Below are 27,191 nucleotides of genomic sequence, written 5' to 3' on the forward strand. Positions count from 1 at the left end.
TTTTCCCATACAACACCTCACTCAGTGCTACTGGTAAATCTGATTACGTGGGCTGAGAGGATAAAAAGTTTATAGCGACTTATATATGTAGGCCTAATTACCACCTATTCATTCATGCATTATAGAATATTTTGATACCTAGGGCGACCAGGCCACACGAACTTTGCTGACCATCGAAATCACGCTACGGGGTTCTTGTGGGCGAAGCCCTTAGAAGTTTGGTTTATCACGCTATGGGTGCGCAAGGCGATCGTTTTTAGGGGGGTATACGAAGTGCTGTTACGGCCCGCCCTCTTACTCATTGTCTTTATTACATTCCTTACAATATGAGGTTTGGGGGCGCTGGAGCACGATAATTTTCGAAAGGGGGCGCTGGAGGAAAAAAGGTTAAAGGTCAACTGCATCTTGAAAATGACTTTGCCTTATTTCGTACGTTATGTGGTTAGGAATATGAATAAAATAAAAAAAGTTGAAATTACATGATAGTTTTCAAGTAATTTAAATTATAAATCGAAAAGCTGAAAAACGGCTATGAAATGACGTCATGTGAGTGACACAGTAGAAGTCCTGGTATAGCTCAGTGTGGTAAACAGATAGTTATTCGTGTTGGGATTGACTTTGATGCTGGATTTGATTGTGAATATGGAAGGTATGAAGAAGATGAGGCACGTAGGTACATCTTGTGTCGCGTATGGTTGCTCGAATACGCGACATTCGGTACCCAAAGTGTCTTTTCATCGCTGTCCAAATCCTATTGCTGGAGAGGATTATGAAGACTGTGAAAGTGATATCCAATCCCTGTCAAGTGACGATAGCTTCCACCCAACAGAGTTAGATGGCGAGTCAGAGTGAGTACTTGAACAGTGTAATCATATTCGTACCAAGTCTTCACCAAGATATTGATTTGCAGGCATTTCAGATTCAGAGAAATGTCTGGAGAATAGCAAGACCCAGTTTGTGATTGTGGACAGGAATAAGCTGGTAAGCATTTTTCAACATTGTCCAATGTGTCAATCAGAGTCGGACGTGCAAGAGTCAAGTTTAGGTAGCACACTGAGAATCAAGCAAGACTGCACAAACTGCTCATACTCCAGATTTTGATTTATGGGTAGTGTAGATGCCGTTACATCCTTTAAAGATGAAAAAACCTACTTGACTGTATCAAAAAGAAACAAACTGCTCCATTCAGCATATATACATGATACATATAGGCCTAAATTTAAGTTACAATAAATAGCATCTTTGATTCTGTTGTTTACCATTATGACAATCCATTTTCAGATTCATTGGCATACGAAAGGATTTGCGATGTTCTCTACTCCACGCGAATGGAAAATGACATACGCCATCTATCGCCGAATGGAAACACTGCTGGAAGTGAATCATTCAATGCCCTCCTCAATCATTTCTGCCCAAAGTTATATCACTACAATCATATTTCAGTCAAAAAGCCAGGTAGGTACCTTGCAGTGTCTCGGCTATTCAAAACAACCTACCGTATATCAGATTTTGGCATTTTAGCCTCATCAATTATGCATATTTTGTAGGATGCAGTTGGCAATCCTGCATTTGAATGAAAATTGCTCGAAAATTGTCAAAAGAAGGAGCACCGCGGTCAAATACCCGAAGTACAAAGATGGGGAATGTGCGGCTCACATGATCCTTGAAAATTCAACATTTGGTAACTGCCGGTGATCTGACTGCATCATAAGATTTCGTCATATTGTTATGCCTGTTCTAGATTACTGCAATGAGCTTGCCGAAGAAGTTCAAGCACTCATCAGAACTGGACCAGAAACTGTTGAGTTGAGCGATTGTGCTGAGACCGTTCCACCTCCTCTGACTAGCAGCATAATCAAAATTAGCAGAGAGGAAGCTATTGCCCGACATAAAACCCGATATGCTTTTCTGCCTGACACAGTAGTTATTTTGTTCGATTAGTTATATGCGTTTATTATTTGGAATACAACTGTACATTCACAATGTGGCGTTACTGAACTGGAATCCTGTGTAAGAATTTAACGTAAATTTTGTTCAGGAAGCAGTAACAACGCATGCAGGCAGGATTTTCCGCTGGATTTTGCCACAGAATCCCCATACCCAGCGAACACAATTTCTGTGGGCAGTATGTTTCAACTTCCTGAAAAGTGAAAACAAATGTATTAGTGCGAGAAAAGTATTTGGCAACCGAATCAGAGATTCATCCCATTCATGCATCGAACTCGATGTTATTATTCTGCGGCCATATTCCTGTTGATATCCATAGTAGGACATCTCCAACACGTCAACGTCCAGACACACTGAATTGAATCCTGGCAATACTGTGATACACTTCAATTCTGTCAGTAACTCTCGGAACCTCCTTACAGCACAAACTTATCAAGATACATGACTGAAACGAGCTATTACACTACAGACTATACAACTGTATTCCATGTAGTCTCGACGAGCGGCTTGCGCTGAGCAAGCTAGGCTGATCATGACCCATCATATGAAGATGCAAGGGGTTCCACTGACGTGGGATCGAGCGCATCAACACCTGAACCAATACGGCATTTAAACGGTAATTTTGTAAGTATTTTGCATCGCCACATTTTCTCACATTCCATTTTGAGGTCTGCATATTTGGAGTATTTTTCTGATTCTTTTTGCAGTAGGTTGTGATCAGCTGGGACAGCCAGTTCAATGAATAAGCACTCTCTTTTCTTTTTTAGTTTGACGAGTATATCCGGGCGGTTGCTCATGATTTCGCGGTCAGTTATAACTGGTACATCCCACAGAATTTTTACTTGTTCGTTTTCTGTCACTGGTGCTGGGCTGTAATCATACCAATTTTTTGTCGAAGTGGTGATGCTAAAATGTTTGCATTATTCAAGATGAATGTAGTGACCAATCCAATTGTGTCTCCATGTGTATTCGGTAGCTGCAAGTGCACCACAGCCGGACATGAGATGTGCTACAGTTTCATTTTGGTTGTGGCACATTCTGCATTTGCAGTCCGTGTTTTGCTTCAGAATTCTTTTGTGATAGTATTTTGTAGGAAGCGATTGGTCTTGTGCTGCGAAAATGAATCCTTCGCTTGCCGGTTTCAGGCCAGAGCTGGATAGCCAGGTCCATGAAAGCTCGTCTACATGGGGCTGTGAAGTTGACTTCTTGTGCTGTCCATGAAGAGGCATCGATTCCCATATCGTTTCTCTCATTTTTAGCATTGCATTTTTGTACTGGACTCGTGCTGCTTTTGCTATTGTTGTGGGTTTGGCAACAGTATTATTATTATTATTATTAATGAGGAGTTTTAAGTGGCGCGTGCCGCCGTTTCCGGCCTTGTGCACCACGGACGTTATCAAAATGATTGCTGACAGTTACCAGATCCAGAAATAAGGTCCGACGTCTGAAACCGCAGTTTTAGACTTAGTATACTACCTCGATCAATAAATGGGGAGTGGTCCTCCGGAAAGGTTGCGAAGTTTGAAACTGTTTTTAAATGTTCTTTGGGACCCCTTTTATTCATATATGGCGAAAACGTTCTTCCTACCAATTCTATTAAAGGTGAAAAACGCCATCGCGTGTGGCACATCTGAATTCCCGTATTAGGCAATTACCTACATAATTTATGCTTGGATATATTTCGATGGTTCTCGTCTCCACGCAGGTTCCGAAGGATGAAACTGATTTTTAAATGTTCTTCGGGACCCCTTCTATTCATATATGGGGAAAAAGTTCTTCCTTCCAGTTCTATTAAAGGTGAAAATCGTCATCGCGTGTGGCACATCTGAATTCCCGTATTAGGCAATTACCTACATAATTTACGCTTGGATATATTTCGATGGTTCTCGTCTCCACGCAGGTTCCGAAGGATGAAACTGATTTATAAATGTTCTTCGGGACCCCTTCTATTCATATATGGGGGAAAAGTTCTTCCTTCCAGTTCTGTTAAAGGTGAAAATCGCCATCGCGTGTGGCACATCTGAATTCCCGTATTAGGCAATTATACCTACATAATTTACGCTTGGATATATTTCGATGGTTCTCGTCTCCACGCAGGTTCCGAAGGATGAAACTGATTTTTAAATGTTCTTCGGGACCCCTTCTATTCATATATGGGAAAAAAGTTCTTCCTTCCAGTTCTATTAAAGGTGAAAATCGCCATCGCGTGTGGCACATCTGAATTCCCGTATTAGGCAATTACCTACATAATTTACGCTTGGATATATTTCGATGGTTCTCGTCTCCACGCAGGTTCCGAAGGATGAAACTGATTTATAAATGTTCTTCCAGACCCCTTCTATTCATATATGGGGAAAAAGTTCTTCCTTCCAGTTCTATTAAAGGTGAAAATCGCCATCGCGTGTGGCACATCTGAATTCCCGTATTAGGCAATTACCTACATAATTTACGCTTGGATATATTTCGATGGTTCTCGTCTCCACGCAGGTTCCGAAGGGTGAAACTGATTCATAAATGTTCTTCGAGACTTCTCCTATTCATATATGGGGAAAAAGTTCTTCCTTCCAGTTCTATTAAAGGTGAAAATCGCCATCGCGTGTGGCACATCTGAATTCCCGTATTAGGCAATTATACCTACATAATTTACGCTTGGATATATTTCGATGGTTCTCGTCTCCACGCAGGTTCCGAATGATGAAACTGATTTATAAATGTTCTTCGGGACCCCTTCTATTCATATATGGGGAAAAAGTTCTTCCTTCCAGTTCTATTAAAGGTGAAAATCGCCATCGCGTGTGGCACATCTGAATTCCCGTATTAGGCAATTACCTACATAATTTACGCTTGGATATATTTCGATGGTTCTCGTCTCCACGCAGGTTCCGATGGATGAAACTGATTTATAAATGTTCTTCGGGACCCCTTCTATTCATATATGGGGAAAAAGATCTTCCTTCCAGTTCTATTAAAGGTGAAAATCGCCATCGCGTGTGGCACATCTGAATTCCCGTATCAGGCAATTACCTACATAATTTACGCTTGGATATATTTCGATGGTTCTCGTCTCCACGCAGGTTCCGAAGGATGAAACTGATTTATAAATGTTCTTCGGGACCCCTTCTATTCATATATGGGGAAAAAGTTCTTCCTTCCAGTTCTATTAAAGGTGAAAATCGCCATCGCGTGTGGCACATCTGAATTCCCGTATTAGGCAATTATACCTACATAATTTACGCTTGGATATATTTCGATGGTTCTCGTCTCCACGCAGGTTCCGAAGGATGAAACTGATTTCTAAATGTTCTTCGGGACCCCTTCTATTCATATATGGGAAAAAAGTTCTTCCTTCCAGTTCTATTAAAGGTGAAAATCGCCATCGCGTGTGGCACATTTGAATTCCCGTATCAGGCAATTACCTACATAATTTACGCTTGGATATATTTCGATGGTTCTCGTCTCCACGTAGGTTCCGAAGCATGAAACTGCTTTTTAAATGTTCTTTGGGACCCGTTCTATTCATAATAGGGTGATAAGTTCTTCCTACCAGTTCTATTAAAGGTGAACATCGCCATCGCGTCTGGCACATCTGAATTCCCGTATTAGGCAATTTCCTACATAATTTACGCTTGGATATATTTCGATGGTTCTCGTCTCCACGTAGGTTCCGAAGCATGAAACTGCTTTTTAAATGTTCTTTGGGACCCCTTCTATTCATATATGGGGAAAAAGTTCTTCCTTCCAGTTCTATTAAAGGTGAAAATCGCCATCGCGTCTGGCACATCTGAATTCCCGTATTAGGCAATTTCCTACATAATTTACGCTTGGATATATTTCGATGGTTCTCGTCTCCACGTAGGTTCCGAAGCATGAAACTGCTTTTTAAATGTTCTTTGGGGCCCCTTCTATTCATATATGGGTGAAAAGTTCTTCCTACCAATGCTATTATAGGTGAAAAACGACATCACATGTCAGTTCGCGTATATTAGGCGCAATTTCCGACATAACTTGCGCCTGGATATATTTCGATGGTTCTGATCTCCAAGATGGTTCCGAAGTTTGAAAGTGACTTATATTTTTCAACTGAACAACCACACACAATGTACAATGCGATAAGACACAATGCCATGTAATGAACAGATAGGAGGATGTCGAACGACACGCGGTTGTGATCCTTTTAATTTCACATCCACCTCGGCCTAGAGTGCCCGATGTCACAGTTCTCTTTGATGTTGATCTTTTTTTTTTTGAAGTCGTGGCCCATTCTACTAGCTCTTGCGCATTCCTTGTGAGTGACTTCTTTCGTCGAGGCTTTTTTTCGCCGTAATAACGGTGACAGCGGGGAAGAGGGGCCCAGATAAACCTCCGACGGGTCCCCAGATTGGTAGGCGCTTATCGTCACCACTACGCTATGTCCCCCGCGATATATTTCGATGGTTCTCAGCTCCAAGCATCTTCCGAAGTTTGAAACGGCTTTTAATATGTTGTTTAGGATACCTAGTATTCGTCAAAGGATACAAAGCCATTCAACTCTGGCTATAATGTATTAAACACGACATAAATGCAGGTTAAAATTATCTGGCAACCGCTTTTTATAATATTCGAAAATTTTCCAATCTGAAATATATAATGCTCCCATCGTAATAATTAGTGTTTCCCATATGGCGTACTTTTTCTAATAGAATCACGGTGGTCCCCAGACCCCCCTTTCGTATCTGCTGTTACGAACTTGATATTCGTGCGCCATATGGAACGGGATTATGTGATGTGTGTGACATTGTAACAAAGGCTTTGAAGCAGGCCGGAATGTTGAATTGCTATAGCCTCTGAGCCTTCTATTAAATCATACATTGTGTAATTATAAAAGAAGTGAACCAGTTACCTACAGCTCATGCCTTCATGTTGAAGATGTATGGCATGTAGCGTGAAATAATGAGTAGCGATACTGCTGGCTGAATAGACCCCAGACTTTCGACAACATGTGGTGCGTGACAGACGGATTTCTCGCGTGATTGGAAAATTTCATTTGCGTGACGGAAATATTTTTCGCTCTGATCCGATACTGAATTACTCATTAAACGACAGGAAGACTCATTAAACGACACAATGTGCTAAAATAGACCTGGTATACGCCAGAATAGGGTTACGCCGTATATTCGCTGTTGCGCAAATGCCACGCTTGCTTGCATTCATTGTTAAGCGCAAGCGCCTTATTCTGGATCTCGACTCTGTCATCGCTTTGTGACGTCAGCGTAATTCATTAATCGGCGGGATCAGATGTAAATGCTCGTTGCCACCGATTCCACTCTGGAATAGACCCACACGAATCTGGAAAGCTATCGGCTGACATAGGTAATAAGCCAGCACGCCACGTCAAGATTTGAGCCAAGCACTGGATTAGGTCATATCTATTAATTGCATGGTTGCAAGGATAGACTCAAAACTAAATATACCTCTACCCATGCACTGAATTGATAATTATTGGGATATGGGACTTTTCTAACAAATGCAGAGATTTGATGATTGACCAATGAGGGGGGCTCTGCGACCAGGCAGGGGGGGGGACGACCGCCCACCTCGCCCTCCCCAAAAGCCACCACTGCGGCGATAATTCCGGTACGGTAATCGACCTGTATGGAATCGGTGTCGGCCCCGTGGATATACTCAGATATCGCAGATATCACTACTGTGGATATACTCAGATATCGCAGATATCGCAGATATCATTGTGGATATACTCAGATATTGCAGATATCACCAAAATCCGCAGACATCGAGGTCATATAAAGGTCACGCTTCGTTTAGAGCGCAGATATCACGTCTTAAGCATGTCTAGGTCGATTCAGTGCGCAGATATCAGGTCCGGACCATGCCTGGGGGAATTTTGTGCGCAGATATCAGCTCCGGAGCATGTCCGAATACAAATAGTGCGCAGATATCAGGTATGGACCATACCTGGATTCTTTTGGTGCGCAGATATCAGGTCTGGACCATACCTGGATTCTTTTGGTGCGCAGATATCAGCTACGGAGCATGTCCGAATACAAATAGTGCGCAGATATCAGCTCTGGAGCATGTCCGGATACAAATCGTGCGCAGATAGCAGGTCTGGACCATACCTGGATTCTTTGGTGCGCAGATATCAGCTCCGGAGCATGTCCGAATACAAATAGTGCGCAGATATTAGGTCTGGACCATACCTGGATTCTTTTGGTGCGCAGATATCAGGTCCGGACCATGCCTGGGGGAATTTTGTGCGCAGATATCAGCTCTGGAGCATGTCCGGATACAAATAGTGCGCAGATATCAGGTCTGGACCATACCTGGGCTCTTTTGGTGCGCAGATATCAGCTCCGGAGCATGTCCGAATACAAATAGTGCGCAGATATCAGGTCTGGACCATACCTGGATTCTTTTGGTGCGCAGATATCAGGTCCGGACCATGCCTGGGGGAATTTTGTGCGCAGATATCAGCTCTGGAGCATGTCCGGATACAAATAGTGCGCAGATATCAGGTCTGGACCATACCTGGGCGAATTTTGTGCGCAGATATCAGCTCTGGAGCATGTCCGAATACAAATAGTGCGCAGATATCAGGTCTAGACCATACCCGGCGCTGTTTCCTGCATTGATATCAGGTCCGCAGCATGTCTGACGCCAAGCGATACGCAGATATTAGACCCGGAGTATGTCTGGATACAAATATTGCGCAGATGTCAGGTTTGGACCATGCCTGAGCGTATTTCTTTGGTCGATATCAACTCCACATCATGTCTGGATGGAAATGGTCAGGCCTGGTCACTGGTCAGAGCTGACCAGTAACAAACCACTTACAGTTATTTTGGAGTCCTCTGGCAGATTTTGCCTGCTTGCATCACTTAGGCTACTCTAGTGCAGGGGTGTCAAATTCAAGTTGTTTCGCGGGCCGCATTCAAACCTTCAGAACATAGGGGATTAGGGGTTCTATTCAAGCGACACGTTTATTCGCAAACAATGGAATTTGCGAAAATACAAATATTGACTGGTTGAATATAGTTACAAACCGCTAAAACAGGGGCTCTTACGACGATATCAGCATATTTCTATGATCGCCTTGTTTCAGTCGTAATCTGGCGTTAACTCTGCGTATGCGTTGGGAGGAATACAAGAGATTTAACTGTAGACGTGGCCGTTGGAATTCGGTTCATTTAAATCGCGATTCGTTTTCCTCTGGTGGTCGGGAACCTTTTCAGTCAGAAGTGATACAGTAGTGCGAATGCAGATATTTGAATTACATTTTTGTAACTACTATATTCTCCATAATATTCATGCATGCAACGATTTCACATTGGCATTTTCGCTTCTTCTAGGTCAATTCTAGGTCAATTTTTCCATAAAACTCTGAACTCAGTGTTCTCCATTTTGGCTTCCCGGAATTGCGTGTCAATGTCACCGAATTTTTGCTAATACTGCTAGAGTGAAACCACAAAATAATAGGTAAAATGTGGCCTATGCACATATTTTACCTTTGCTGCATTGAGGGATTATTTAATAGAAGTTTCACGGACTAAAAATCTCAACATTTGTTAGAAATATGCAGGATAATACAAGCATTTTTCCATCAAATCGAAATTTTTTCGCGGGTCGGATAAAATCGTCCGGTCGTATGTTTCACACCCCTGCTTTAGTGGTTATATATCTTTGTACTACATCCAATTCTACTTGAAAATATTTTAAGGAAATAATAATACTTTTTTACACTTTGTATTTTGTAAAGTAGAGAGTAGCATTGGCACATGTTTCTATCACGTTTATAAGAATAATTGCCATGATAAATGTTCAAATAGCCTCACACTCCTTGCGAAAAGAGTGTGTATTCACACCCGAAGGGCGGAGAAGAGTGGTACAAGAAAACATAACCTAACTAAGAATTATATAGCGGTCATAAATCCTACGTGCCTATACGTGCATACCATTCTACGTTACTATGAGCATGCAGAATTTGGATTAAAATGTTATAGGCTAGGCTACTGTATTTATACCGCGGTTTAAATCTGAGGTACTTTCAGGTTTTGTGTGTCATGAGTACAGTGTCGTTCAGAAATAACTTTTTTTCCGGATTCCAGCCATTCACTGATTAAATTGTCAGGTTACCCTAAAAACCGTTGCACGCCAAATTTGGTTCAATTCTAACAAGTATATAAGCCACCGCAGAGCCAATTTAAATTTTTAATTTATTAGAAAATATGTTTTAAAAATTTCAAATTTTCCTGTCAACCCCCCGAAATTGTTGAATTTTCTTCAAAGACGATGCAAAACAAATTTGAATCAATTCCAACTAGTAGAAGCGGAGTTATTTGAGTTTTTCGTTGATAATTCTCGGATTAACTACCAATATACACAATTCCCGAAGAATCCGACACGGCTCGGATTTCGTGCTAATGCGTGAGCCGAACAAAGCGCAGATGGTCGGAGTTTCTCATTTAGCTGTTTAAACAGTATTTACCATATTTGTCGACTAGCCCTACCTGCGTATTCGATTAAGTTGACCGTCGCAACGCTCTATTTGCATCCGGACATGCTCCGAAGCTAAACATCTGCGCATGAAAAAGACGCCAAACCTGATATCTGCGCACTGGTTAGGGCATTATATGTTCAATGCTCATATAGGTGCTGATATCTGCGCACCACTTGTATCCGGACATGCTCTGAAACTGATATCTGCACACCAAAAGAACTCAGGCATGGTCCAGACCTGATATCTGCACCCTATATGTATTCGGACATGCTCCGGAGCTGATATTTGCGCACCAAAAGAGCCCAGGTATGGTCCAGACCTGATATCTGCGCACTATTTGTATTCGGACATGCTCCGGAGCTGATATCTGCGCACCAAAAGAGCCCAGGTATGGTCCAGACCTGATATCTGCGCACTATTTGTATTCGGACATGATCCGGAGCTGATATCTGCGCACCAAAAGAGCCCAGGTATGGTCCAGACCTGATATCTGCGCACTATTTGTTTCCGCACATGCTCCAGAGCTGATATCTGCGCACAAAATTCCCCGAGGCATGGTCCGGACCTGATATCGCGCACTCAATCGACCTAGACATGCTTAAGACGTGATATCTGCGCTCTAAACGAAGCGTGACCTTTATATGACCTCGATGTCTGCGGTTTTTGGTGATATCTGCAATATCTGAGTATATCCACAATGATATCTGCGATATCTGCGATATCTGAGTATATCCACAGTAGTGATATCTGCGATATCTGCGATACCTGCGATATCTGCGATATCTGAGTATATCCACGGGGCCATCCGCTGCAATATCACGTGGTTCGCGGCATTGTGCAAGGCACGTAGTTTTGTTTGGTTTTCGACATCGCGGCCTATCGGTTTGCTGGCAATTAATTTCGGAAAATGCCGTTATAACTGTAGCAGGGATATTGTAATGTTGCATCTAAACGTAGAGAATTAGTTATCATATTGTTGAAGCAGTATGCTCAGGCAGCGTATCTATGACAAATGGAATTTATTAACTGGGCATAATAGTGCTGTTGCTATGTTGCGTGTCGTGCGTTAATATGCGCTGATTGGTAAAGAGTATCATTTGATCGCCAGAAATATTGGACAAAGTCAGTGGTGTAGCAGGCACTTGGCGGTTCTGGCTCCGCACCAGGGGCGGCAGGCTCCAAGGGGGCGGCAAAATGAGGCTACACAGTGTACTGTACACAGCCGGCTAAAAGCAGCGTAATTGGTAGTCCTATAGCTGGCATCCCATGAGCTAAAATTTTATCAAACTGTTCTCAATCAGAAGCTAGTGTCGCGCTGATTCCGAAAACACGAATTAATATCTTATCAAGGCAATAGAACCACTCCAAAATAGCCGTCAAGGTCAATTGTTCCTAACAATCGGAGCGCCGCAACACACTGACCAATTGACAATGATAATGGAAATTATATCTAGCGATTATTCGGAACAATGCCGATTTCATACCAGTATTTAAATTGTATTTCCGGAATCAGGTCAACAATAGCTTTCGATTAAGATCAGTATTGTTACATTTGAGCGCTTGGAGGGTCTGGCCAACTATATGATGATCAATTGATCATGACCAATTATGCTGCTTTTAGCTGGCTCAGCAGCAGGCCTGTCTGGGTATTCAAGTGTGACAACTAAACTTGAAGCTCAAACTAGGTTTACCGGCATAGCCTACACCCACTAATGATGTTTGTATTTTGTAATCCCCACGCGCTTTGCTGCAAAGCGAAAGTCACATTTTATTCACCAGCGCTTTTGAATGCACCTATGACGACGAGGTGGACTTTTTGGAGTTATCTGTGGAAATTGACAGATTTAAGAGGCTGGTATGGAGCAGTGGTTAGTTAATGCAAAGCTACTTGATTCGACATCATATTTATGCTCGTGTCTGAAACTTTATCTGACCATTGGTGTTTCAATTGCAAGCTGTGAGAGAAGCTTCTCAAAGCTCAAACTGATTAAGTCTTATTTACGTTCTACCATGAATGATGATCGGTTATCAGCTCTATCCATTTTGTCTATAGAAAGAGATTATATACATTCAAAAACTTTTACATTTTAAGCGAGAGCCAGGGGTGGCAGCGCATGCTGCTACGCCAGTGGACAAAGTAAGCCTTTACGGTTTTTGCGAATTCACTAACTTATATAATTCCAATCTAATTTGGAAAAGCTGAAAATTTTCTAGCTGTACCGTATTTTGCACATCAGCTCTTATACAAAATGAGTAACATGATAAGACCCGCAGGAGATAGCGACTTCGACTCGACTGATGACGAAGAAATGATCGACTTGTACGATCCGTCGGCCACCAATCAAGATAACGCAGAGCCACCTTCCTCGAGTTCAAAGAATGTTGGTTTTTTAACCCCGCAAAACTGCTCACAAACCACCGAAGCATGTAATCCCCTTATCATTCATGATATGCAGACTGCGATTTCAACTGGTAACGTGGGTACAGTTGAGGAATTATTGGCAAAGGTGGATAATCCTAATGTCTTGTTGAAATCAGGATGGCCTCTCTTAGTCCACGCTGCATACTTCTGCCAATATAGTGTTGTAAAACTACTAATTGAACATGGCGCAAATGTAAATGCCACTAACGATACAGGAGATACGGCTTTACATGCTGTCTGTAAATCAAGCACGGACTCTCATTCAGAATCTGATCTTGAAACCGTGAAGCTGTTAGTAACGTCGGGAGCTAACGTTGATGCAAAAGACCACAACGGAAGAACTCCTCTCGTGTACGCGTGTAGAAGAAATTTGACTACTGTAGTGCGATATATCATCAACTTGGGAGATTCGAGGGAGAGAATATTGTGTGAAGATGAGAGAAAATGGAATTGCGTCGATTGGTCGGCTGTGTTCGGAAACTTGGAGAGCTTGGACATACTAATCCGTGCGTTGCAAAGAAAAATTAACCCGGACAAGTTTTTGAGCTCGAAAATGTGGCCTAATAAAGTGTTTGAATTTTTGGAGACGTTTACCCTTGACCAAGGTAGCATTTCTCGAGAAACTGTGGATGTATCGCCACAAATTAATACAGATACAGCCATGGATGTAGATGCTGCATCACAAAAAGATATGTATTCGGAGGTGAACCCAGCATGCACACCCGAACGTGGGGATGCATCCAACATATCTGGAGATACAGAGGCTAGAAATAATGAGCCTAACGAAAGTCAAGGGAACTCCAAATCAGTACATTCTTCTGGTACCGCTTCTCCGAAAGCTACAGCATCTGACACGCATGATAATAATCTGTTGCAAGGTCTCATGGAGGATGAGGATGAACAGTGTGTGTTGCCGACAGTCATCAAAAAAGCCGCAGAGAAATCGGACGACTTTCACATGTATGTATTTGTTCAGCAGTTCTCAATCTTTTCAGTGCGTTTAGCGGTATTATTATAGAAGAGATTTTGCGAGCCGGTGAGCTTTCTAAAATCAAAATCAACCCAGAATGTAACTTCGAGTCAACTATACAAGTCATATCGTGGTTTGGAACTTATATATTTAAGGAGAAAGCTGCTGCTTTTTTTTTGTAATAGAGTTTCATCAATCCAAAATGCAGGGTTGTAATGACTCGAGTCGTTTTAATGAAATGGAAAATGACTCGACTCGATTTGAGTCACTTTGTGTATTGATTCGTCTTGTTACGCCTGAGTCATTGTGAATGACCCGACCAAGTCATGTGACTTTCTATAAAGGAACAAGCCTTTCACGACCTCATACAGCATTTCGCAATCGAATAAAATCGACAAATATTCGGCCTGCGTATGAGAACCTCTGATCTTCTCGGTTTATGTTAAATTATTTCTCTCTCTCTGACTGATTTCTGTTTTCAGGTATGGTCATCTTGAACTGTTCCTCGCGGGATTAGATCTGTCCCACTTGATTCCGCTGTTTCAGGTTGGTACCGACTGGTAGTTAATCAAATGTAGCTTCACAGTTAAAAATCGCATTGAAATTGTAACATTTTGAAACACAATTGCCTTTCTGCAATGGCTAGAGCTAGCCATTAGGGCTCTTCAGAAATGAATTTTTTTCTCAAATCGTACTGGCTACTTGATAAAATTGTTAGGTTACCTAATTTAGGCCTACACACCAAATTCGGTTCAATTCCAACCAGTAGCCGTAATGCTACAGGAGAAGAAAGTTTCTATTTATTATATAAAAATAAATAACAAAAAATTTGAAAATTTTCTGTTCACGCCATGAAAGTGTTAGGTTGTCTATAGAAACGATGTTCACCAAATTTGGTTCAATTCCAAACAGTGGAAGCGGGGTTATTGCCGTCGAAAAATTTGGATTTGAATGAAATAGTATTTAGGGTGGGCACCACTATAATAAATAATTAATGAATTGGTCACCGTAAATACTATTTTATTTATAATCCAAAATTTTCGACGGCAATAACTCCACTGCCACTGGTTGAAATTGAACCAAATTTGGTGAACATCGTTTCTATAGACAACCTAACACTTTCATGGCGTGAACAGAAAATTTTCAAAATTTTTGTTATTTATTTTTATATGATAAATAGAAACTTTCTTCTCCTGTAGCAATGCGGCTACTGGTTGGAATTGAACCAAATTTTGTGTGTAGGCTTGAATTAGGCAACCTAACAATTTTATCAAGTAGCCAGTGCGATTTGAGACAAAAAGTCATTTTGAAGAGCCCCAATGGCCATGAGCCCATGACTGATATTTTTGGAGACTGCGTCGTTTCTCGGGCGGTTATTTGATGGAAATGATTCAAAGTGAAGGCATTTGGTATACAGAATAAAATAACCTCCTTTACATTATCATGCAGAAACAAGACATAAAATTTGAAGAACTCTTATGCTTATCAATGGAGGAGCTCGAAAATATTGGCGTTAAAGCATACGGTACCAGGAAGAGAATTCTGAAGGCGGCAAGTAGATTACTCATAGAGACTCCATACTTATGTTCTTTAGTAAGTTAGTTGTCTTCAGTTGCACTATGCACCCAAGTGGATACACACTCCCTAATCCTTATTACCATGCTGTGACGATATTTTTTACCTGTGATGGTCGATACTGACGTTTCAAAGTGTGATATCGACTCGATTTGCACCAGCAAACCAGTAATAATCTCTCGGGCTCTAGCTCTGACCCCTCAAACTGTATTGCGTCGTAACAGGTCAAGGAATGCCATGAAAAGCATACCTCAACGTCTCAGCTGCCAGATTATACGAAAACTCCTCTGACAACGGACAACGTATTTCAAATGTTGACAGGGTCCGCGGAACAAGTTGAATACATAGCAAGCTGCATGAGGTAGGCCTAACCATACTTCTCTAGACACCGACTTACTAGCATGTGTATCAGGGCTGTAATGACTCGAGTAGTAATTTTTAGTGACTCGACTTAACTCTAATCAATTTTTTCATGATGGAAAATGACTTGGATGCCCAAGAAAGTCATTTCACTGTAACTTTTAAGAATAGTAGGCTACCGCATCACTGATATTTCTTTTATCATTACTGGTATTTGTAAAGTAGGGCCAGAAAATGTTATAAAAGTGAGTAAAATAAGTATTTTATGAATGTAATGGCATTCGATATCACCCAAATTGAGTTGTAAGAGGGTGAGTTGAACAAGACTTGAACTCGAAACTGACTTGGACTTGACTCGGTCTTGAATTGAAAATGACTCGACTTGACTTGAGTCGAAAGTATAAAAGTAGGATTGACTTGTGACCTGGTTACAACACTGAGTTTGTGTATAATTTGAAAATAGTAGGTAAGCGTAAGCCATCTGTTTGCCTCAATTATTGAACTTTCATGGCAATGAAGTCCTAATTGGTGATACGATTGTTGCTATACAATGTCCTTTTCAATTCTCTACTAGTTGCTGACGATTACCCGTGACGAGTGTCTGCCGAAAATATTCAGGTTCATTTCAATAAGAATATACCTATTCAATTGTTGTGTATTATATTCAGATACATGAAGTATCATGTGGAAATGTATCCGGATACACTTTATCCAGACGCAGGCACGACATATGATAAGGCACCATTGCAGACATATCACGAGAAGGTAACCTGTTTCTGATTACTTGACTTGGCTACTATGCACTGCTTGTAGATTATTTGATGAACTTGGGTCATTTTCTCAAAACCCAGAAATGACTCGACTCGAGTCGATCTGTGTATTGACTCTACTTGGACTCGAGTCTCAGACGGTCAAGACCGACATGAATTTCATTGTAATTTCGAAGAATAGTAAAGTAACCACACCGTTGGTATTTAGACTATTGGCACTGGTACTTGAAAATGCGACCAGAAACTGTTGAGAGTGAGGAAAATTAGTGTATTTTAAATGCGAACCATTCGATATCACCAGACAGAGTTATAAAAAGTGGTTTTAACAAGACTTCATAACTCTAAACTGAGCAGTCAACGCAATGACTTGGACTCGAGTCATAATACCATGACTCGGACTTGGCCCTCTGCTTGCTGACTTGGACTCGGACTTGACTCGTTGGTGAATTTAAAATGACTCGACTTGACTCGAGTCGAAGCTAAAAAAAGGGAGATTGACTTGTGACTTGGTTACAACCTTGCTACTACTGCTTAATCGTTTTCTGTCTTGTCGGTAAAAACAAACCTAGAGCACTTTCTTTTTTGCTTACTTGGAAATCGCTACTTCTACTTGAGTAGGCCTACCCATGATGACTGCTTCGGCCGCTTGCTATTGACTGTGGTGGCTTGTACCCCTTTTTGCCTAGGCTATACAGTGAAAGGAGATTGACCATGCCACTCCTTTTAGATTGAAGGCGTAACAAAGAGCGTCGTGAGTCTCGCCAAGTCTCTGGACGACTTGAGAAGCCACGCCGAGGACTTTGACGGGCAGTCCCCCCCGGAACTGACCCAACCGATCGGACTCGCCACTCTCGACAGTCTGAAAGGCGGACACCCAAAATCCAGAAGGCTGCTCGCAATTTCGATAGCCGTTATGGCGATGTATGTTTTGAGTAAATCTAGCCTGTACGCTGGAAGGCGGTAGAACTTGGTTGTTTTACGCTGATTCCATTCGTGGACTTGTTCTATTTTATTATTTTTCTCCGCTAGTTCTGTCAAAACGTGTTCCGTTATGAAATGATTTGATTAAACTCTCGTGTGTTCAGTGTCAGAGCCATGAACTAAGTCCAATTGATATGTGATCGAAGGGCAACTTTTTTAATAAAGCAAGATTTCACAGTTACTGAAAATATATCAATCTTCAGTCAGGTATGGAGCTTTAACTTGATCCGGCACCAGAGATTGCAGCCAGATTATAGTCCCAGGTGGGTGCCTGATTTCAAAGTCTACTCTAAGTTGTTCGGACACCTTACTATCTTTTGAGCGTAGCACAATGTTGTGGTGACATAATCTGATATAATAATAATATACTGAAAATCTTTGTTTGGTCAACTTCTTTGAGGGAAATGGTTGTGATGACTCAATCGTAGTTCATGCCCATCTTCATATCCTGGTTGGAGCTGCGGAATAGGAATATTGTGAGTTCATTGACGTGTATGACGTCAGTCATGATGGAAAGCCTTTCGTGGTATCTGGTATGGAGAGCTACGGGTTCTTGAATTTTGTAATTTGCGATCTGGTACCTGCTTCACCTTTACGAAACGCTGTGGCGAACACGAAGGAATATTTCTAACTCCCACGAGTACTATGGACCGATTCTTTTACATTTCAAGTGACCCAGTATTTTCGTTGCAAATGAGCGTGAGCAACTGAACAGGGATTGGCGTTGCTAATGATCATCAAGAATACTGCAAGCTAAGCCAAGGAATGACGTTTTAGATAACGAAGAAAGTTGGTCAAGATTGACGGCATGCCGCCAGCTGAAATCTGATGGATCTTCCTCCACAAATTTGGACGAATGCAAGGATCTAAATTGCTAATAAACCAATGATGATGAAAAAAAACCCAAGTTCTTCTCGGGCGCTAAGACGAAATCGGTGATACGTGCGATATGTCTGCGACAATGTTTGTTATTGTCGAGTTTGCTAGATTTGCGACGATTTGTGCAAAACACAGAAAGAGATTGTCGTCCCGTCCCCGTGTCTTGTCGAGTCAATATTGTTACTGTATTTTTTTACAACGGCCTAACTATGTACGCATAACTACATTAGAGATTGGTAGCCATAGTGCGTATTGAATGCCAGAAGAATGTTTTTGGTATGCTGCTGTTGCGTGAATTGAACCTAATGCTGAAATCCATGAATTTGATTCCTTGATCAAATCGCTGCATTTGTGATACATAGATTTTGCATTTGCATTGCATCGGGAGATTCTGTTCACACGTTCACTCCTGTTTTCCTGTTTTCAACCCAACATCGGAAAGTTTCCCATAGTTTCCCTTCCGCATTCCTTATCATAGTTATCAATATCACTGACTATAATATTCTGTTAGCAAAATAATTGATGCGATTCTTGTTAATAAAATCGCGATTGATTTGTTGCACTCGGATGCCTGTATGACATGCCCGCTCCCAAGCAGTGAAGTGAACTCGTACTTATTAACGTCCCAAACATGAATAAATAGCATAATTTGTGTTGCGGCGTGATCTGGAAATCGCACATTCTTCCTTGAAGAGTGATTAATGACGATAATCTAATTTCTTTTTGTATGAAAAGCTGTAATTATGGCCGATGCAGAATACATTGAGATCACAAACAGTGATGTTTCTGAAGCAAGAAAGGATTTATCAACGGACGCCGTAACGTCAGAGTCTCCGGAAGAAATAAATGATAGTCACGCAGCGGAAGAAAGAACATCTGAAATGGAAATTGCAAATGATGAAATCGCAAATAAATCGGATGATTTGATGAAAGATGAAGATGATACAACACTGGGTGAAGACGCAAACCGCCCAGAAGAAGACATTACTGCTGGTATGAGATAGTTATTATATAAACTAACTTACGTTAGCTTAGAATGGTATTGGTGTCCGTGAAACATGCAATAACACAGACTTTGTCTACCACTGCATGCAGTCAAATATGATATAGGCAGATAGGCTGACAAGACAACTGAAAATTTTGTCGTCAGGCCTACCATAAATGATTGATGGTTCGAGCATTTAATTTATATTGACATAATTTTAATAAATATTGATGTTTGAATAATATACGGTACCCAATAGAATAGCACCACTCAAACCCAAATGTGCAGAAGGCACCTTAATTCTATAACGGGATCGAATGCTTCCAAAAATATTATAATTATTGCAACTTCCAGAGGTGGTTGAAGTATTCACCATGGGTGGCCTACTCAAGAGTAGGAGTAAGAGTGACAATGAAAATTTCCTCACTATATAGGCCTATGTACCCCCAAAACAGCACTTTTCACCATTTCCTTTCTCTTATGTCACCTACCACGGTGTTTTTCCCTGATGCAAATATACTAGGGCCTATTTCATGTGTAGAGATATCCCAAGGTGTAATAGGTTCTGTTGATGTATAAGTATAGGCTACCACTTCGCTACCCATGGGATATGACCAGGGTTGTAACCAAGTCAATCTCACTTTTATAGTTTTGAATCGAGTCAAGTCGAGTCATTTTCAATTCATCACCGAGTCAAGTCCGTGTCCAAGTCAGCAAGTATATAGAGGGTAGAGTCCAAGTCGTAGTGTTTTGACTGGAGTTCGAGTCCAAGTCATTATATTACCTGTTCAGTTTTCAGTTCAGTCCGGTTCAACCCACTTTTTCAACTCTGTTCCAGTGACATAGAATGACTCGCAAGTCGCATTCCTAATATCGTAATTTTCCTCAGTCTTAACAGTTTCTAGCCCTATTTTCCAAGTATCAGGACTGATAGACCACATACCAATAATGTGTTAACTTAACTATACTTTGAAGTTACTATAAAATGTCTGTCTTAGCCGTCCTACTCTCGAGTCATATGAGTTGGTTCAAGTCGTGCACAATGACTCGAGTTCAAGTCGAGTCCATACAAAAATTGACTCAAATCAAGTCGAATCATTTGACGCATAAGAAAATCGCGACTCGAGTCATTACAAACCTGGATATTATGATCTCATAACAATGTGTCGGTGTGTATCTGGTTCATTTGTATCATATGTATCAATATATAGTCTAATATGTACAGTAATTGCTACCGATATGATTTGGGGTGGTGAAAATCTCATATAAACTTCTATTTTCCGCCCGTTTATTTACGGTTTGCTTGATGCCTTGAGTATAGGTTACTTTTGTCCATAGATTAGGCTAGTGATCCATACCTTTGTTAAGTCTACTCGGACTGTACCATCGACTATGCTGAGATCCGCAACTTTTCCGCTGTATCAGGAGTTTTTGACGGATGTTGTGAACTTGTTACAGTAGGCTACAATCGAATTGAACGTTAATTGATATCAACTAAACTTCGACACTTGGGCTACATCTAAGAAATTCCTTTTAGTTTCTAGAATCATGCCAAATTGACTAACCTGAATGATGAAGAATGCAATGGGTTAATTACAAGGCCGATTGCTCAAGACAGTCCATGCGTACGAGGAGGGATATTCTACAGTATTCCCATTGATACTATCATCATGTTGACACAATAGTCCTTGACATAATAATTTTTGTGTTATATAGTGACACCAACCCAACTCTGCTCTCAAATTAAGGCTGTATCCTTGGAATGCCGCTGTAAACCTTCATCAGCATGACTGCTTGAGCAAGGAGCATGAGCATATACAAAATTGAGATATGTCATATAATATAGCAGAAGGCTTCTTGGTATGAGGAATTTAAGAGAAAAATTCTTATTACATAATGATATTGCTATAAATATCTAATATAGCCTACATTATAATTTGTGATCCAAAGTTTCTTTGACTGAAGTGTCTGGGCTGATACGCCTTGGACCAAGGTGTCTGCAGACTGTCTTGTAGTCCTAGTGAACATTGTGACATCGCAGACATCATTCTGACATGGTTGACATGCACAAAGTAGAATCTCTTAATGGGAGTTGATAGGCTGCATTGTAGTTCCTCATCTGATGATTAACAGTGTCAGAAAAGGTTGGTAATGAATCAATCAGCAACATTGTATGTGTGATGCTTGCAACCAAGCAACCAACAATGCAATCAAGGCAATGGATTTTGCTATGTCCTGCTAGTTTAACAGTTCTTGTGGTCAAATATATTTTGCAATGATCTGATCTCGCAGTACCCAATCTCTTTGAAGATACCTACAAAATATATCCATTGTGGTATGATAATTTAGTTTTTCAGAGAAGTAGACATCACAGTTATATATATATATATTTAAATGTCTCAAGCATGTGTTTCTGTACCCTACCATCATATAGGCCTATAGATGGAAAATTGATCGAACTTTTTTAGCATTATAGGGTTAATTACAATTTTGATTCAGTCAGCTCTAGTACATAGTTGGTAAAATAATTGTAATTACCTGTATTGACATTTTTCAGATGGTAAAGATGACACGACTCTCGGTGCAACATTGACTCTTGATGCTGACATACTTGAATCCGACCCTACACAAAACGTTCAGACCGATGTTGAAGGTAATGAAACTGTTAACCGGGGATGTAATGACTCGACTCGTGATTTTTTGCTGACTCGACTTGACTTGAGTCATTTTTTTAAATGTGTAAAATGACTCGACTCGAGTCAATTTGTGTATTGACTCGAATTGTGCACGAATCATTGTGCATGAGTCGAACCAAGTCATATGACTCGAGACTAGAATGGCCAAGACAGACATTCCATTGTAACTTCGAAGAATAGTAAAGTCACCGCATTATTGGTATTTCGTCTATCAGTCCTGATACTTATAAAATAGGGCCAGAAACTGTTGGGATTTAGAAAAATTACGATATTATGAATGCGAGCCATTCTATATCACTCGTGCTAAGTTGAAAAAAGTGGGTTGAACCGGAATGATCTCAAAACTGAACAGTGAACAATGAACATGATGGGTTGGACCCGGACTTGAGTCAAAACACTATGACTCGGATTCGACCCTCTGTTCACTGGCTTGGACTCGGACTTGACTCGGTGGTGAATTGAAAATGACTCGACTTGACTCGAGTAAAACTATAAAAGTGAGATTCACTTGTGATTCGGAACCTTGGCTACAACCCTGATATAAGTGTTGCAAACTTATCACAAAATCACTTTCTAAGTAGTTTTATTAAAATATTAGTTTCAGTAGAAGGTGAGGCAATCTTAAACATGCACCGATGCTCTGGAAAAGTAGAGGTACTTCCAGACTCAATAACTCTGGTTGCGTGCATTAACTTTGAACAGGTATTTGGATGCGATGCAGGGTTGTAACCAAGTCAAATGTCAATTTTACTTTTGTTGTTTTAACTCAGGGTTGTTATGACTCAGGTCACGATTTTAAGATGACTCGACTTGACTCGAGTCATTTTCTCAAAATACGGAAATGACTCGACTCGGGTCGATCTGTGTATTGACTCGACTTGTACTCGAGTCTTTGCGCATGACTCGAACCAAGTCATATGACTTGAGACTCGGACGGCCAAGACAGACATTTCATTGTAATTTCGAAGAATAAAAAGGTAATCACACTATTGGGTATCGTCTATTGGTACTGGTACTTGAAAATGCGATCAGAAACTGCTAAAAGTGAGGAAAATGAGCATACTATAAATGCGAACCATTCAATATCACCAAACAGAGTTTTAAAAAGTGGGTTTAACAAGACTTTACCTGGAAACTGAGCAGTCAACACAATGACTTGGACTCGAGTCATAATGCCATGACTCGGACTCGAACCTCAGCTCGCTGACTTGGACTCGGACTTGACTCGGTGGTGAATTGAAAATGACTCGACTCGAGTCAAAACTATAAAAGTGAGATTGGCTTGTGACTCGGAACCCTTTTGACTTGGTTACAACCCTGTTTTAACTCGAGTCATTTTGAATTTTTGAGACTACACATGATGAAATGGTAATTACATTAAAATCTTTCTCAAATTTGCTCAGTGTTGGAATTGTTTGAATGAATATGAAAATCTTTCAGATGTCGCGAGCTATGAAGTTATCGACGGTGTCGAGGAGGAACAGGCTTCCTTGGAAGACAAGAGCGAACCCAAGCAAGAAAGGCAACAGATGGATGTCAACGAAGGAAAACTTGGTAAGTATAATGAAGATGCGTTTGGAATTAGTTTTTCGGTAATCACCAGCATACAAGTCATGGCATGATTTTGGCACCAGTTTTCAATGCATTTTCAAATTTGGTTGTAAAAAGGGAATACTTTATTGGTCTTACACCAATAATGATGGGGGTAGACTTGTACAACTTTACCTATATTTTGCTCTAATTAGTCAAATTAGACTACTAGATATCTGGTAATCCAAGTCTGATTTTGTGCTACCATTGTTGATGTACAAATTTCCCTTCAATTGTCAATTCTAGTTCCTGACGATTACCCCTGACGAGTGTCAGCCAAATTTTCGGGCGTATTTCAATTATAATATACTATCCAATTGCGTATTGAAGTCCTGTACCTGCAAGAATCTATCCTATTCCATCCATCTGCATCCAGACGAAAAGCCGTCTCCGTTTCGAAGATTCCGCAGCTTCACGAAACCCGACAAGAAGGAGGACAAGTCCGCGGGCAGTTCGATAAATCTGCCGTCGATATTTTCGACGCCCTTCATGTCGCTGAAAAATATCGGAAAGCGTAAAGAATCCAATTCAGGCAAGTGAAACGCGGGTCTGATTAGGCTACCTCTAGTTTTTGGTATTAAATTTTTGGTTTTAAATAAAGGTTTTTGAGGAGCAGCACTTCAATACTGCAACAAACGATATGCTCATTAGGGTTGTTCAAAAAATTACTAATTCCTTAAAATTTTTGCGGCTATTCGATAAAAGTGGTAGGCTGGCTGAAAAATATACGCCAAATTCGGCTCAATCCCAACTAGTAGATGTGAAGTTATGTGAGTTCGCAAATTTCGAATTTATTATGAAAAAATTAAAGTTTTTTTCAAATTTTACGGTCAACTCCATAACATTGCTATGTTGTCTAAAAGAATGATTCTTACCAAGCTAAGTTATTGCGGTTGAAAATGTGATTTTGCAAAAATAGCATTGATGTTGGGTGATCCATAATTATAATTAATTGGATTACCCAACATCAATGCTATTTTTGCGTAATAATTATTAATTGAAACTTAAATAACTTCACTTCTACGGGTTGGCATTGCGTCAATATTGTTTTGCATCGTTTTTGTAGACAACTCAAGAGTAGTAATATCTAGTTGCAATATAAGGATACTCATCCTCCATTTTTTCTCTCTCACTTTGTCTTGAATGTGACTTGCAGCAATTTGATAGCCTTGGACAGAAGTATTTTTACCGTACCTGGGATTTTTTCTTAGTTTTAAATTTAAGAAGCTTCCAGGTTCAACTCGGTGTTGAAGAGATGAATAATGCAGCATATCTGCCTCTCCCTGTCCCTGTGGACCTATTGATTTATTTTATAACCCTCTTTTTGTAATTGAATAAATGTCAATGAAGGCTCTCCACTTGTTACGGTAATGGTAGCAAAAGGGTTATGCGTCCTAGGGTATGAATTATGCAAGAACCTGGCATTCGATTGATTGCAGGATGATATGGTAAAACAACACAGGCATTAAGATGTGAGATGCCGCAAGGGCAGGAGGGTGTGTGCAATCATGTCTTTTGTAAGCATATTATGATTAGTGCATAGTTTTGTAGAGGTTAAGGTAGCAGATTTCTTTCTTGTAGCTAGTTATTTTGAGAGTATTTTAAAGGCAGAATGCATTTTTCGCAATCCTGGGTTTGCGGAAGTTTCGATGTAATAATGGCACAGAATGGGAAATCATGTTGCATTGTGCAATAGCATTTCATGGGAGTTGAATTGGAAGAATAAATTTTGTTTACGTTTGGAAATTCTCTGATTATTGATCTAATACTGCCCACCGTAAATAGTATTATTACAAATTCAAAATTTTAAACACCAGTAACTTTGCCTCGAGCAAAATTTGCTGTGCATCGTTTTTTAGACAACTTGACAATTTCATGAGGTTGAACGTAAAATTTGAGAGATTTTTTACATATATAAATTTCAAATTTACTAGTTGGAATTGTGCCAAATTTAGTGTGCGGCGTTTTATAGACAGCCCAACAATTTTATGTAATAGCCAGTAAAATTTGAAGGAAAAGTATTTTTGAACAACCTTAGTCATTGTCGGCCACCCCCCAAAATATAAGTACCCCATTTCTGACCACCTATGTTCTTTACAGCTTATTGTGTAGTCATTGTAGTTAAACTGTATCCCCTTATCATCACCCCCCTTTCAAATTTATGAATGCATGAACCCATTTCACCCAGATAACTTCGAAGTTATGAAATCAACAACCCATTTATACGCATCACTTTAATGTGATAAACGCAAGGACCCAGTCCAGTTCACCTCCTCACTTTGAAGTTATCAAAACCCATTTCACCCCTATCACAAACCATGCCCGTAAAACGCAGACGTAGCACGCAACCTGCAAATCCTTACGCAGTACCCCAAAATAGTACTGAAGGCAAAAATCCGAAAGGCTATCGACGCAATGACAGGCCAAGGCACGCGTCCTGGACCATAGAAGAGGACAGAGTCAAGGATTTTATATCTGGCAGTGGAAATAACGCATCTGGTTTTGTGTCTGAGCCGTCTTGTGTGTCTCTGTGTGGGATTCTAGATAATAATACTCTGAAGAGTCCAGAATACAGAAGCAACTCATTTTCGGATAACAGGAGTGGATTTTCGGCAAAATCTCGTTGTAACAGCATGCCCGCAGACGTACCTTTGAGAAACGTGACCAAAAATAGCACCAAACCATCGAAAAAGTCTAGGAGCAGCGGTGGATACTTTTTCGAAAAATACATCAAACGTTTTCGATCGAAAACGCCGCAAAACTCAAGTTCTGACGATTCTGACACCGATACGTCTCTAGACACTTTGAAAATCGTCAAAAGCACGCGTTCCACCCCGAAACAGGCCGATAAATTCATCAACAACCGTCAAGACATGGTAGTTATCGGGTTGAGAGGAAATCACGAATATTACACTATCGGAGAAGATATTTCATCTCACGAAATCGATGAAAATTCAATAACTGATGATTTGTACCCAAAAAGATACGGACTATCTTCCGATTGGTCGTCTTGTAGCATTAACCCGACTGTTAAATCTGCGGATATAGACGGGAAATTCGTCCCGCATTCACCCCACGTATTACCCACGTTCTACCCGCCTGAGACTCCTGGGTCTCCGCCGCCCGGGACAGTGACGTCGCCTTTATACTGGGACGACCCGGCTTGCGGATTTGGGGCGGTTGATTTACACCCCGGGACTCCAGTTACGAATTTGCTGAGCAACTATTACGAAGCTAGTTACCCGTGTTGGGAGTACGACCACGACACTTTGAAGGAATTGGAATGGATGTGTTGGAGTAATTATAGGGTGACAGGGGCTGGGCGGTGGATGGGTGGCGGAGGGCCGGACGGAGGGGGAATTTGCTGTAAGAAAATAGGGGCTGGACTTTCGAATTCACATTGTGCAGTTATAAGTAGGGTTGTCGGCATAATCGAGTATTCTTGTGTCACTTATTATGATGTCACAACAGTATGAATGGTGGGGAATCATTGTACCCAGCTCTAGCAATATGAATTTATAA

The 27,191-nt window shown here is 40.8% G+C and overlaps 3 protein-coding genes across 9 annotated transcripts in view; all 3 read left to right on the top strand.

Moving 5' to 3' along the window:
• The first annotated feature begins 397 nt into the window (after window positions 1-397).
• LOC145436408 (uncharacterized) lies at window positions 398-2,275 on the top strand. Of its 3 annotated transcripts, XR_013914305.1 has the most exons (5): window positions 401-848; window positions 911-981; window positions 1,282-1,455; window positions 1,548-1,681; window positions 1,742-2,275. XR_013914305.1 is itself a non-coding variant. In XM_080313754.1 (4 exons), the coding sequence occupies exons 1-4, from the start codon at window positions 836-838 to the stop codon at window positions 1,575-1,577; spliced, it is 288 nt and encodes a 95-aa protein (XP_080169880.1). In that variant the 5' UTR covers window positions 398-835; the 3' UTR covers window positions 1,578-2,275. The 3 variants fall into 3 exon arrangements, 2 of the variants coding, with proteins under 2 accessions (XP_080169880.1, XP_080169879.1); XM_080313754.1 differs by having other exon boundaries at window positions 398-848; window positions 1,548-2,275; XM_080313753.1 differs by having other exon boundaries at window positions 533-848; window positions 911-1,455.
• A 10,368-nt stretch (window positions 2,276-12,643) lies between these two features.
• LOC145435138 (uncharacterized) lies at window positions 12,644-17,707 on the top strand. Its single transcript, XM_080312421.1, has 6 exons — window positions 12,644-13,823; window positions 14,316-14,379; window positions 15,283-15,384; window positions 15,633-15,769; window positions 16,437-16,533; window positions 17,266-17,707. Exons 1-6 carry the CDS (start codon window positions 12,691-12,693, stop codon window positions 17,500-17,502), a joined length of 1,770 nt encoding a protein of 589 aa, XP_080168547.1. The 5' UTR covers window positions 12,644-12,690; the 3' UTR covers window positions 17,503-17,707.
• A 1,419-nt stretch (window positions 17,708-19,126) lies between these two features.
• Window positions 19,127-27,191, top strand: part of LOC145435131 (RUN and FYVE domain-containing protein 2-like) — an 89,112-nt gene continuing 81,047 nt past the window's right edge. The window contains exons 1-4 of one of the 5 annotated variants that reach the window (XM_080312405.1): window positions 19,127-19,391; window positions 21,941-22,036; window positions 23,520-23,633; window positions 24,046-24,201. In XM_080312405.1, the coding sequence (XP_080168531.1) occupies window positions 19,142-19,391; window positions 21,941-22,036; window positions 23,520-23,633; window positions 24,046-24,201 (616 nt within the window). In that variant the 5' untranslated portion in view covers window positions 19,127-19,141. Of the gene's footprint in view, window positions 19,392-21,940; window positions 22,037-23,519; window positions 23,634-24,045; window positions 24,202-24,654; window positions 27,036-27,191 lie in introns of those variants that run through there. The other 4 variants (XM_080312404.1, XM_080312403.1, XM_080312408.1 and 1 more) reach the window with 4 other exon arrangements.

This window comes from Botryllus schlosseri, chromosome 3 (genome assembly GCF_051294905.1).
Source record: "Botryllus schlosseri isolate E-star chromosome 3, Bs_hap1, whole genome shotgun sequence".
In the NCBI taxonomy this organism is placed as follows: Eukaryota; Metazoa; Chordata; class Ascidiacea; order Stolidobranchia; family Styelidae; genus Botryllus; species Botryllus schlosseri.